Here is a 14111-nt window from a genome sequence, read left to right as displayed (position 1 = left end):
CCAAGGAATTCCGAACATGTTGGCCACAGACAACTGTTTGTGAAACCTTATATTGTTGATAAATAGAACAATAAGAGAAGAGTTAGGCAGCCTGACAGAGAATAAAGAGAATCTGTAAATTCCACAAGCCATATAGAATTTTTGTATATAATCGTTGCAGCCTGTTTGAAGGCTAATGTAAAGTTGTCTGGGGACAAGTTCTGAAACAGATTTCTTCTTGGGAGTTGTTTCTTTTAGATGGACCCTTATGTGCTATAGGGGAAATAGCAAAGCATTATCGAAAAGATACTTTGTAAGACGCTGGCCCCTGAAACAGGCCTTTTTACCCTTTGAGTGACTTGCCATTTGGAGTCATGCTAGAATTACCCAGGCGTGTTTTTCAACCTCTACAGCTCCCCTCTCAGGTGAGCAACATGAGTTTCTCTTGGAAGGACATGACAGTTTGAAAAAGTCCCCAATCCCAACCACAGCTAGTTGACGACAACTCCTTTAAGAAACAATCAAAAGGTGACTGAATTACCTTATGTTGCTTACAATTAAAAAAAAAATTCAAAGAGCTATCCATAAAAACTTGTTTACAAAATGAATACTCGAATGGAAAATGAATCCGTTTCTAGTTCACAGTTTTTAAAATGAGCAAGCATTAATAGAGTTTGGGTGAGTTTAATTACATGCATAGTCTAATGTCCTTGCTCTGTACATAAAATTTCATTTGGACCTTCGTGAGTGACAAGAACAAACATCCTCAGCAATACATAAGCACAATGGCATAGGATGTATTTCTTTTAGTGCCCTCTCATTCCACATGGCACACTATTTGTTCTACAAAGAGAAAACTGTGTTTAAACACGTCTTGAAGTTGTACATCCTGATAACTCCTCAAATCCTTCTTTATTCTTTATCCCACCTCTCCCATTGTCTGCCCAACCAAGAAAAAACACCCATTTCTTATTGTATGGCCAATACCAGCACACACCACTACTAGGAAATTTAACTCCCAAAATATCACAACTAATCTTCAAGAACAGAAATGAATTAAGTCAGATACAGCCCGGAAGTGGCAGAGGCATTTAAAGCCAGCGTCTCAATTATTCATGATCTCCAGCGTGAATTTCTTTTTCTGTTTGAAATGCACCACATTTATTAAGAATAAGGAGAGCTTTCGTTCTGCCTCATATTTACCATCTAGAAAACACAAGCATGGGCCTCAGTTCATTGAAACCTCCTTGCCAGGAATGTCAAAGGAGAACACATTGTTTTCATTTTGCATCTAAGGAAGAGGTTACAGACTTATTCAACCTAACGAAGCTAAGTGGTGATATTGGTCCCAGAATCTATGTTTTCGGTCCTCTGCTTTTCCCATACCCATCTCTACAACTCTGCAAAGTTCCCTATATTGGCATCATTTTTATGGGTCCCTAAGTGATTTGATGGTGAGGAAAATTAATAAAATTAATATATCTTTCCTCCTTTTTCTTTACCGGTTTCTGTTTCACACACATACACATACACATACACATACATACATACATACATACATATGATTTTTTGTTCTAAACGCTTCTCTTCTCCTCTTTAAACTCAAATTAGTGACCCCAATATCTGCAGCCCTTTAAGGAAACACACATTGGCCAGCTAGTTCTCTCTGCTTTCATGGAGTTATAGGTACACGCACACACCGCACAGACACATGTACATACGGGATTGCTTGTCAACCGTTTTTGACAAGAAGTGCACATATATGCTCTTCTGTAGCTTTTGTTTTTTTAGTCAGCAACACCACATAGAACATAATTCACTCATAGATCCCCTTCTCCGTGGCAGTCACGTGACTCCAGTACTTTGCCACTGTGAACGTTGTCACAATAAACAACTTTGTACATATATCTTCATATGCTGCTGCTCATATTTATGTGGCATAGACTCGCGGGGCCAAAGTTGATGAGTATTTTAAATTGTAATACATTTTCTAGTTAACTTCTTCAAAAAGCTTATAACTTTTTAATTTTCTATCAGCAATGTATGAGAAATAGCATTTTCCCTAAAGCAAAATATATTTTACAGGGATTCAAGTTGAAACACACACACATACACATACACACACACACGCACTCCCACTCACATGCACATGTGGTTACTGGTATTATTAAGCAAATGCATCCTAAAACATGCAGATTCCTCTCAGAAAGCCTCTGCACTCGGCCTGTAGCTAGGAGGATCCGTGAGAACAACTCCCATGCTTTGGGCAGTGTGACATATGGCACCATGCTATGGAGTAAGGCCCAGGGGAGAGCCTGGACAAGATCGCACGGCTCTGGGACAGCAGTGGAATTTCATTAAGGTCCTGCAGAACCCAACACTGACAGCAGTGCTCTGGAATGCATTTCTCCCTCTGATTCACCATCCAGGTCCTTTTCATGCAGATCTCACTCTCTGGCTGGGATCGCCTGGCGTTCTGCATGCATCTCAAAGATGGTTCCCATTACCCTTCTGGTCACGAAATTGTCATTCTGGACATGTGCCCTGTACAACTAATGCCATTCAAGAGTGCATAAATGTCTTAGCACACCTTTGGTGATTTTTTCTCTCTCAGTGAAAAATAAACTTATGACAGAAACCAATGAAAAAGTTTGGCAGAAAGTGCAAAGCAATTGGTTGTTAATTACTAGAGTCCTTGTTGCTATCAAATAAATCATAATAAACTTTTCTAAAAGTCCAGAGAAAGTATTAGTTCACAAACATTCTGCCTAGCGTTTTTTGTTTTTTTAAATCAGCAACTATTGCCTTGTGACATTTTAACTATCCGAACTCAGATAACGCCCCCTTTACTGAACAGTGCAACTGCCACTGAGAAATCAGAGTCCTGGGGCTGGCTTCTATAAAATGCTATTTAATGTGTCTCCCTGCTGAAATCAAATGATTAGAAGTAAACTTCTAGGCTTATGCTATCTTATAACACTGAAGAAAATTTCTCATTTCCTCACCATTTATATGAACCACTAATAATGTCAGGATAGGCTTCAATGAATCACTAACCCCATAACCTTCAGAACTGCAACAACAAACATATATACTCAACGAGAAGAGGTAAAGTCGGAGGGAGGGAAACTGTCTTTTAGTTGGCCACCTTCAATATAGGTTACTTTCTAGGGTGAAAAATACCTTAGTGCTTTAATCTTTTCTACAAATCATACTATCCTGTTCATTATTACTGTGACTCTCTGATGATTTCTCTCCTAGCTTACCTTGTGTCTCTCTCATTTTGAAGTCTGGAATGGGAGAGCATTAGGACATGAAGCAAATATTCAAATACCTGAGGTTAGTGACTCTTGGTTTCTTTCAGTCTTTTTTTTGCAAATGTATATGTTCAGAGAGGGAAATAATTTCCAAGAGGTTATTGACTATAAAGCTCTATGATTTTAATTCTCTTATTATTCTCAATAACACTAAAAAATTAGTCACATTTTAAAAGGGGATGTTAACATAGTTTAGCATGGTCATTCCGAGAATGTTCACACACTCACTGTCTTTTTTGCCTGCGCTTGTCAGCACCAGACCACCTGCAAGAAGGCATGGGCCTTGAGACGGCAAACTTACAGGTTGGATGGAAAAGCAAGTTGTAACTTGACATCCATCCCTCCTTCCTGGAGAGAAACTTCCTCTCCATTTGCTGTTCTAGCTCATAGCTATTTTCACTCTGCTTTTCTATTTCCTGCATTTGATAAAACAAAGATATATATGTTTCTACTAATGAACAGCAATGTAAAGCATCTGTACAGCATTAAGCACGACTGATCACCGTACCTTAACAACTGAAATCGTTTAATTCACCTGTCTTAAAGGGAACACTATATAACAATTTGGAGCAATAATAATTACAACTTAAATCTCATTAAAATATAATTTTTATAATTTGTAAATGGGGGGGCCCTATCACAAAACATTCAGATTAAAAGATCCAGATTAGACCAGAATTTTTAAATGTAGGTTACAGGCCTTATACCATAAAGAATTCAGAAAACCTTTTAAGGCCACTTGACTTTTATGATATTATCAGACACAAAGCGTCTATGAGAAGCACAGATCAGAAGGATATTTGTGTCCTCCAAACGTCCCCATTGGTGGCCAGTGCTCCCTAGCTATTGTCAAACTTTAAGTTCTCAATTTTTTTTCCAGGTTTCTTATCAGGATAATTCTATTCACAGGTTTATCAAGCTCATTGGTATGGAAGTCTCTTCAGAAATAATTCAGTTTATGCCTCAACACCTGAGAGAATTCTAGAAACACAGCTTCCTGTACTTAAAGAAATGTTCACAACCTCCATTGAGTAAATCATTTGTAGATCTAGTAGCTACTGCAGTTTTGTTTTTCTCTGTTTAGCAAGAATAAATGCCCCATGCTATGATACATAATCTTGATTTCACTGCATAGCTGAGGATGTGGTTGTTAGTGAGAGATGAACCAGATAGTGTTTAATATCCGGCTCTTGTCATCATTTGAAGGAGAGTCATTCAGTCACCGAATCTGCTCTTTCTGCAAGTGTATAGCTAATGTTTACATGACCAATTTTTTGAGAAGGCGGAGGTACGTCAACATATTAAATTCTTTTTACCTCCAGATTTCCTGGACCTGTACTATAATACAGAATATTATTTTGGGGGGTGGGAGTAACTTTAGCCTACCTAAATACACCTGACCGAAAAGAATATGTGTGCTCCGAGTCTAAGCTGCTTTTGTACATTTTATATTGAGTACTTGTGACTTTCCTCAAAGTAAAAAACATCTATAACTTTATAACACAATTGTAGCTAAAACAACATGAGGGATCCTAAGAAAAATAAATCTGTGAATCTAGAGATGAAAACAATCTCAAGGCATGAGCAGCTTGTGTTTGTAAAGAAGTAGTCCTACCACAAAGCCTGACTGCTTTTTCCTTTCGCTAAATTTGAAAACAGTGGATGAAGTGGAAGCTATAAATAAAGTCAACTCTGTATTTCAGTAAAAAGACCTCATTAACAAATCTTGACTTGAAAAATTAATTCAAACTGGCTGGGATATGGAACACTGTATGTCTTATTTTAGGGAAATGTTTGGCAGTAACAGGAAATAAGAATGTCAGTGTTTCAGTAAAATGCATTGTATGGCTATGGGCGCTGAAAGATGAAAGGTAGGTCAGAATTTACTTAATGTCGTCACACAAAAATCTGAGCACGACAGGAAGGGACGTAGTCTTACATTCATATAGGCATATCTAATGCTATATTGTATCACAGTCACAAATACGTCCACATTTAACGCTTTTTCCTGACATAAAGGGGCCTGTACAATGCACAGATCACTGAAGTTGGTCTTCCATACCCTGGACCCCCCCTTCATCTTACCCTTCTAGGTATTTATCTTTGGCCCAAGCTACCCTTCTTAACCTGCCTCTCTACACTAGCTTAATGGAAGGTGAAAGTCAGCGATAAAAATAGAAAACTATGGTTTTTATTATGGGGGGGAAACTAAGCTAAATAGCATTTCCCAAAGAGCACTGCATGAAAAGATAAGTATGCTAAAAACAAAATGTGCCCATAAGAAAGTCCGAGTGGAAAAATCTCCTATTAAAATTTAACATGTTTCTTTACTAAAGAATGTGTAATAACTTTTTACATGCTACAGTGAATTGTGATCGCACAGAGAGGTATGCAGCAGGCAATGCTAATTCATTTCACCATGGGCCTTTTCTTTTTTCCATTAAGCTCTCATTATCACATGCTGAAACTACCATTCCCACGAAACCCCGTTTTGAGACTGTTAAAGGGAGTGGGAAAAGCCTAATGTGGGATTTGAGATAACAGCATTTTGGTAACATGGGTATTTTCACGAGGAGGGTGGATACAGATGCCTTATGATCATATCAATAGATATATAATATCTATTCAAAAAAGGGGAAGCAATAAGTGGAAACAAACCAGGTATGACAGGAAATAGAGCCAGGACACAGGTAAAGCAAGCGAGGTACCCTGGGTGCAAAATTTAAGGAGACATGTGTAGGCAGGACTCAGAATGAGTATTTCGTCAAGTTTCATGCCTAAGGCACCTTGCTCTCCTCACCCCAGTTTGGCACCTTCAGAAAAGATGGGCCGTTTCATTTAATTCTTGGGAAAGAATTTTGCCTAAAAAACCTCAGAATTCTATTACTATGTTGTATAACAACTTTTTAAAATTAATTTCATATATAATAAATGTCCTTTGAAAAAATGTCAAAAACTATAGAAGTATATAAAATAAAAAGTGAAGTTCTCTCAATCTCACAGTTCTACTCTTAGGTATATACCCAAGAGAATTGAAAACAAAACTTGAACATGCGGGTTCACTGTAGTACTATTCTTATTAGCCAAAAATAGAAATAAACCAATTCATAAATAGATAAATTAAATGTGGTGTATATATATCCATACAATGGCATAGTATGCACCCCTAAAAAGGAGTAAAGTTCTGATACATGCTACATGGATGAATCTTAAAAACACGGGCTAAGTGACAGAAGGAAGACCCAGAAGGCCACATATTGTATGACTCTATCAACCATCCAAAGAAAAAAAGTAGATTAGTGGTTGCCGGGGCATATGGGTGGGTAGAAGGAAACTGGAAGTGACTCCTAAGAGATATGGGATTTCTTGTTGAGGTGATAAAAAATTGTCTGGAATTAGACAGTGGGGATCATTGCACAACATCGTGAACATGCTAAAAACCAGTAAATTGTATATTTTTAAATGGTGCAGTATATGACTTAAGAAATATATTTCAATAATAATTTAAAATCTAAAAAAGTGAGGGTGTGTCCCATTCCCTTTTATAGCTATTATGTGCAGGGCACATTTGTAAATGTTTTACTTCATTAGCTCTTTTAATCCTCAGAACCCAGAGGCATCTTTTAAAGATAAACTGAGGCATCCACGGGGTTAAGTAATTTGTCCAAAATCCCGTAGCTAATAAGTGATAGAGGTGGGCTTATAAAATCAAACAGTCTGTCTTCAAAACTCAGGATGGCCACAAATTACTGAGTAATATTCATTAGAAGTGGAGTTATGTACTTCCAGATAATTTTCATTGAGGAAGTGCAGGTGCACACGTGTGTGTGTGCCTGAGTAGACAGATAAAAATTACACACACAGGACCATGTGGGGGTCAGAAAACTACAGCTCATCAGCCAAATCAGGCCCACTGTCTGTACATATACACAGCCTATGAGCTAAGTATGGAAAGATGGATTTTATATTATTATGTGATTGAGAAAGAAGGAAATAAAAAATAGTAGCATTTGATGACATGAAAAGTATATAAAACTCAAATCTCAGTGTCCACCAATAACTTTTTATTGGGACACAGCCATCGTCATTTATTTAAGTCTTCCCTGCGGCTGCTTCGGCACTACTGAAGCAAAGCTGAGTAGTGGTGACAGACAGCATGACCCTGCAAAGCAAATAATTCTATCAGGCCCATTACAGAAAAGTTTTGCTGACCCTTGGATTTTATCATACATAATACTCTAGTAAAATTTTCTTCGGTCATTAAGTTTTATATTATGTCCAACCTTCTAGATTTCTTACAGATGGCTGCAAAATAAAAATGCACCTACTATCGCTAAACCCTTCTTCCCCTACTGATGAAAATGTCACATCCTTTACCAAACTGCTTTCAAAATGGTTGCAACAACTTATCGCCTAATGGAATGTACCTGGATGTTGAGAAGTTTATCATCTGTCCCACCTGAATGCAGGCTCTTCCCTCAGCTGCTCAGTAGCTACACGACCCTGATGCTGAGTCCTGAGCTGAGCCACCTTCTTGGGCTGCACGGTGGGGTCAAGGTTGCAGATTGGACAGAACAGCCCATCTCTCATTCTTCTCAACCACCTTACCTCCCTAGCTTGGGCCTGTTACACAGACACTTCTGTTCTTTACTAAGTAGTTAGAAAAGTGGAAGAAGAGCTACTACCCTTTTTTTATCCACTTATAGTGGATATTGTAGTGCGCCACTGAGCCACTGATCCTTCCCCATTCTGTGCTGAGACACTCACTCCCCTGGTGTTGGCAGCCCATGACTTTCAGCTGTTTCTCTCTTCGGTAATTGCCTCCAGCCGAATAAAACCATCTTGCCTAATGTCATGTCCCCTTTCCATAGGCAAACCCATCCAATAACCAGTCAATGCAGGAATGAAAAAGCCCATCCACCTCCATTTAAGGCAGGACCATTATAAAAAGCCATCTACACTCCAGAGCTCCCTGTAGAATCAGCTAAAGCTCAGTTAAACTTAACCATAGTGAGGCTCCTCCTACACAATTCTTCTCACACACCAAAGCTGTTGTCCTGAGAACATCACCCCATGAATTGTCTACAATCAAATCTGCATCTTAGAGCCTGTTTCTTCAGAAAACTGCCCTAAGACACTCCTCTCTAGCTCTTCCCAAAGGAAGAGAGATGTGATATTTGATACGATATCTGCGTTTAGGGGATGACAATGAGCTCACACGGCTCAGCCCCTCCTCTCTCTCTCTGGGCCAGCCCCCACGCAGCGGTGTGCACCTCCACCTGCTACTGCCCATTGTAGGGTAAGCACATGAGGGTCATCCTTCAGATTACTCTTCTCAGATTTCTTTCCACAGTAATGGTGCTCCAAATTGTGTGACACGTAAGATGACTATGGGGAAATGCCTCTGCGCTCTAAGGTTCTCCCTAGAGTTCGATCTCCCAGAATCTAAATGTAGCCCAAGATACTATAACATCCAGCTGTAGCAGTAAACTTAATCTAGGATCTGCAATTTAACCTGATCAATGACTATGCTAATAATTTGATCTTTATTTCATTAATTCCATTGTCTTTGTTTTCTCATTTGTGTCAAAATGATGGGACAGGGATGGATTATGATCTTTATCCTAAACCTACACTCACAAAGAATAGCATCGTGTATGTCCAATAGGTAAATCTTCACGCCTCATTATTAACCATGAATAGTCTACATTAATAGTCTAATTTACATACATATACAGAGAGATGCTGCCCCCCAGCAATTCCTTAGATAGCGACAGGTCTTAGTTCAAATCGAACTTGTGTATTTGAAATTTAGGCAAGCAATTTTCAAGTAGAAAAACTGAGCCTGTTTCCTTATTTGTAAATGAATTTTAAAGATGACCCATTCAGAATTAGTTTAAGAATTAAGAGCAATAATATATATAAAGTGCCTCTGGCAATACCTTATATAATGGGTACTCAAAAATGTTAATTCATGGCTCAGAGAGAACAAAACTGCTCTCCCTCCCACTTCCAGAACGTAGGAGGGGGATTTTCTATGCCAAAGAAACTATTTAAAGCTCAAATGCTGAACAATAAATTAGTGAATCCAGCTCACAACAAAGTTGACAACTACAAAAGTCGGTAACAGGTAACATTTAGAAACAGAGCGCAACAAGCCATCACATCCATTTTCCATCTTCATGTTATCGAATGCACAGAGGGGATGCTTTGGACTGAATGTTTTTGTCCCCTTAAAATGTACAGGTTAAATCCTAAGGCCCAGTGTGATAGTATTAGGAGGTGGGCACTTTGGTAGGTGATTTGGTCATAGGGCAGAACCCTCATGAGTGGAATTAGTGTCCTTATAAAGAAGATCCTAGAGAGCTCGCTTGTCCCTTATGTCATGTGGGGACACATTGAGAAGACAGTGTCTATGAACCAGAAAGTGGGCGCTCACCAGACACCGAAAGTGCCAGAACCTTGACCGTGGACTTCCCAGCTTCCAGAACTGTGAAAACTGAATGTTTGTTGTTTAAGCCACCCAGTGTATGGTATTCTGTTCTAGCAGCCCAAAGTGACCAAGAAAGGAGAGAATATCCCCTTTGCCTACTAAGGTCACTGTTAACTCTGGCCACATGGGTACCACGGAAGGGAGATAGGACAGAGCCTTCAAAAATGAGCTACCCATGATGGCAGCTACCAAGCTGGAACTCTACTCAGATCTGGCCCCAGGCATCCAACAACTCAAGAGTTGCCTTCATCTGCCAGTATGTGGCTAAGAAAGAAGGGAGGCCAGGGGTGGTTAGCCCCACCACATTCCTCTCTCCTAGAGAGGGAACCAAGTTCCCTGGCAGTTTGTTTAGAAAAGCAGTTTGAACCCAGAGACTGAATGGGAAGCTGAAATGGGTGAGGCCAGGCAAGGACCAACATTGGAAAGTTCAGTGTAGAGCCGGTAGCCAAGACAAGGCTGGTCTACTCATGTCAGAGCGAATGCCACTTGACGCTGGCATTCACTCCTCTGGGGGTCCTCTTCTATGAATCAGCACTCAGATTAAAGATCCTGCACACTATGGGAAACTGAGGAAAGAGTGACTTTTTTTACACTTCTGGAGAAGAGCATTCTAATATGTCACAGAGTGTTCCAGGGAAAGAACCTGGGACTGGAGGTGAAGGTGGGTGACTTTAACATAGACTCTGGGGATGTAATCACTGACTTAATTGGTCTTTTTTAGCTTCTGATGCCTGTGGTTTCGGGAACTCAGAACTATTAGTACTATTAATGTGACTAGTCCGGTCCAAATACCAAGCTCACACCATTTAACACCATGACCTTCAGAACCAGTGAATTCCAGAGAAGGGCTGAATGCTCTGTGAATAAATATTTCCCTTACCATCTTTTATAAATCTGTTGAATATAAACTTTATAATAGTTTTATTAAGTCTGGAGTTTTTTAAAACAGAGAGAGAAAGAGAGGAAAGAGGAGGGGGAGATGGAAAGGAGAAATGGAGGGAAAAATAGAGGGCAAGGGAAGGGAAGGAAAATCCAGTTTTTCTTAAATACATTCCCTAATCTTTTTCAAAGAGTAGACCACGGACTACATTCCAGAAAGCAGTTTGTTTTATAAATCACACATAACACCTAACAAAAAGGAGAGAGAGAAAAATTACTGAAACACACTATTTATGATTTCTATTAGGCATTACATATAGTACAGAGACAGGAGATCTAGAGAATATGCTCGGCACTTTACAAACATAAGGTACCAGGGATTCCAGTCCAAAGGAACCCGTTACTAGCTTAAGAAATGGGAGAAAATTTCAGAGACCCTTCTCAGACTGTACTCCACGGACTAGTCACACCAGTTTCTGCAGGGATGCAGGAATTATTGCAAAATAGCTAGGCTCTATAAACATATTGGCAAAGCTTTACCGATACGTGAAAAGCTATTTCGAAGTACTAAGAACATCCCTGACTTTTAAATATTTATTTCTTAACTTTTCTTCTCTTTGTGGAGAGGAGGCAGTCGCCCAGCTCACCTGCATCAAAGCCCACGCTCGGCACGATGTCCACAGTTCCGTGGAAGGCTCCGGCCCACGCTGAGGTAGCAGTGGTGACTGTCGTCGGGTCTGTCTTCGCGATGTCACACTGGGGAGCAGGAATCCTGGCTGCGCGCACCGAGGGCATCAGCAGGGGCCCGTAGGACGAGTCGAGGGCCGAGCCAGAGGAGGGGTGGTGGTGGTGGTGGTGGTGCCGGTGATGCACGTGAGCGTGCGGGTGGTGGTGCCGCAGGTACATGTCATGCATGTGGCTGTAGGACGGGCTCACCTGAGATGCCAACGGGTAGTGCCAGGACTCGGACGCGGCGGGGGGCGGGGCCGGGCCAGTCTGGTGTAGGCTGTGTCCTGGCCAGGGACTGGGGTCAGCCGCGGGAAAGGCGCCAGGGGGTGCAGCGACCTGGAAGTCGGGATGCACTCCCCCTAGACAGGGTGCGGGCGGGGGCTGGTAAGAGCTGGTCCAGAAGGAAGTCGGGAAGCTACTCCTCTGACTTGCCAGAGCTGAGCTGTCTGAGAAGAAAGGAAAATATATTATTTACATAAGATTCAGTTCTGGGATAGACTTGCCTCCGCATGTCCGGTGTTCTGCAGCAGGCTGATCCGCACGCAAGCCCAGGGCTCATGGTGCCCAGTGCACCCCCGCGCCCAGTTGGCTGCCTTACGCAGGCACCATCCACACTGAGGTCTGCAAGTGGGGATTCGTCGCCTCCTGAGGGCCTTGCCGCCGTCCAGTCTGAGCAAAGGCCACGGGTCCCTGCCTCACCGTACAGAGCTTATGCCGCAGATGGGGTTCAGGTAGGTTGGAGCGGGTGATGTTTACTAACTTCTTTTCAATGCAAATATAATTTTCATTCAAACGAAACGTTTTAATGCTGAAAGAAATGAATGGAAGTGAGCCTGGGTTTGTTTGTGCTCAGCAACACTGATTTTCCTTCAGGAGGAGTATTCTAAGCTTGTTTTTGTTGTTGTTTCATAGCAGTCTGGGAGTCTCTGGGCTGAGAATCGTGATTAACATTTAATGAGAGTGACCTAATGCCCAACACTAGACCGGGGGCTTTTTGTGGATGATTGTAATGGGTCCTTGTTCAGCTCTGTGAGGTAGTTGTTATTTTTTTGTTAGTGTTATCCCCATGTCATCCCTGGGCATATCGAGGCAGGGGAGAAGCCCAAGACTTCACAGCTGGCACGTAGGAGACTGAGCGGGGAAGACAGGTAGCCTGCCTGATGGCCGGCAGTCTTCATAGCTGTGCCACAAGAGGGCACAATTGCCACTGTAACCTGAACATTAGATTTTGGTGACGATTCTGTGGAAATCAAGAGGTTCAAGTAGGAGTGACAGGCGTGAGAACGTGTTTGGGACAGGGAAAGAGTGTCGAAGACTAGCAACTTGAAGAAAATTAGAAAGAGGGGTGACCCTCCCTAACTCTGCTTCAATTCAACTTCTCCACTCAATCTCATAATATAAATATATTATAAATATAAATAGAGCTGGCCTACTATGTACCAAACATAAGAAGGTCACGGACAATCCAGCAGATGTCACAGTCTGATGGGGGACAGATCAGTAAATCACATGTGCAACGTGACATGGTAGGTGCTCTCACAAGGGAAGCACAGAGCGAGGGCACAGAGGCCGCCTGGGGAAGTGAGAGCAGAACTGAAAGGGAGAGGAAAGCCGGCCTTGGGGAGAAGTAGTGCAGGGTACTTTAGGAAAATGAAAAAGTATGTGATAAAAGGCCAAAAATCTCTCTCTCTCACACACACACACACACACACACACATCTATACACACAAAGTGGCATTTGAAGAAATAAAAAGAGACCAATGGGAAAGGGGGGCAAAAATTTAGACGAGGGTCCAAGAAGGACACAGGTGGGTATGGCCTTGCCAACCACGTACTGAATGTGGGTGCTGTCCTGAGAAGGTCTCAGTGAGCTTTGAAGGCTTTGAGTCTAGATGCTGATAGAGTCAGATCTCTGTTTAGGAAGATCCGGACCTCCAGGGACAGCCTGCGGCCATGGTGTGGTGTAACTGAGCGAGCACTGGATTGGGAGTCTAGAGAGCTCAGCCAGAGAACTAGCACCCAGTGAGCTTACTAGCTTACACTATCTCATTTTATGACCCCCAAATGGATCTGTTGACCTCCTGTGGCTCAGTTTCTTCCACTAAAATATGAGGTACTTGAATGAAAATTCCAAATATCTCCTGGCTTCACATTTCTATCCCTCTGTAAAGTGGCCTATAAATTATTTCTATCCACAGATTAAGACAAGGTTTCTCAGCACATCAGTCATGCATGTGTAGTAAGATAGTATTTTTATGCTGGTTCTCACACACACACACACACACAACCTTGCTAGATGTTTCCATTGAATAAAGGATATCCTAAGAGGTACTCTGAAATAAAAACATCCAGAAGCCTGACATATCCGTGTTCTCACTTCATATGTTTCCAAGGCAGTGTGTTTGCTTGTTTGTTTAACTTCAGGGAAAGTTTGTATAACGCGAGTCAACCACCACATATGTAATTCGACTAACATAATTAGGATATCGCTGTGGTATTCGAACATTTCCTTTCTCTAGCTTCCCTGACGGCTGTGGCGCTAGCGCTGCAAACTTTCCCACTCTCTCCCCTGTCTGCCCGGGGCTGTCATCGTTCACCCCATTCATTCTGTGGACAGACAGCTATTCATGTCTCACATTCAAGTCTCTCCCCCTAAGAATCTCCGTGGGCCTCAAAATCCTTGGGGAAATCTAGCAAATAACAGTCTTCCAAAG

At 41.5% G+C, this 14111-nt stretch overlaps 1 protein-coding gene across 3 annotated transcripts in view; it reads right to left on the bottom strand.

The window, feature by feature from the left end:
* Positions 1-14111, bottom strand: part of VGLL3 (vestigial like family member 3) — a 49729-nt gene that overhangs the window by 15971 nt on the left and 19647 nt on the right. For all 3 annotated transcript variants that reach the window (XM_081138783.1, XM_081138785.1, XM_081138784.1), the window contains exon 3: positions 11316-11843. In XM_081138783.1, coding sequence (XP_080994909.1) covers positions 11316-11843 — 528 coding nt within the window. The remainder of the gene's footprint in view (positions 1-11315; positions 11844-14111) is intronic.

The sequence above is a fragment of the Miniopterus schreibersii genome (assembly GCF_964146895.1).
Source record: "Miniopterus schreibersii genome assembly, chromosome: 5".
NCBI classification, from domain to species: Eukaryota; Metazoa; Chordata; class Mammalia; order Chiroptera; family Miniopteridae; genus Miniopterus; species Miniopterus schreibersii.
Note: the sequence above shows the minus strand (reverse complement) of the source record. Positions and strands in the feature narration are given on the sequence as shown.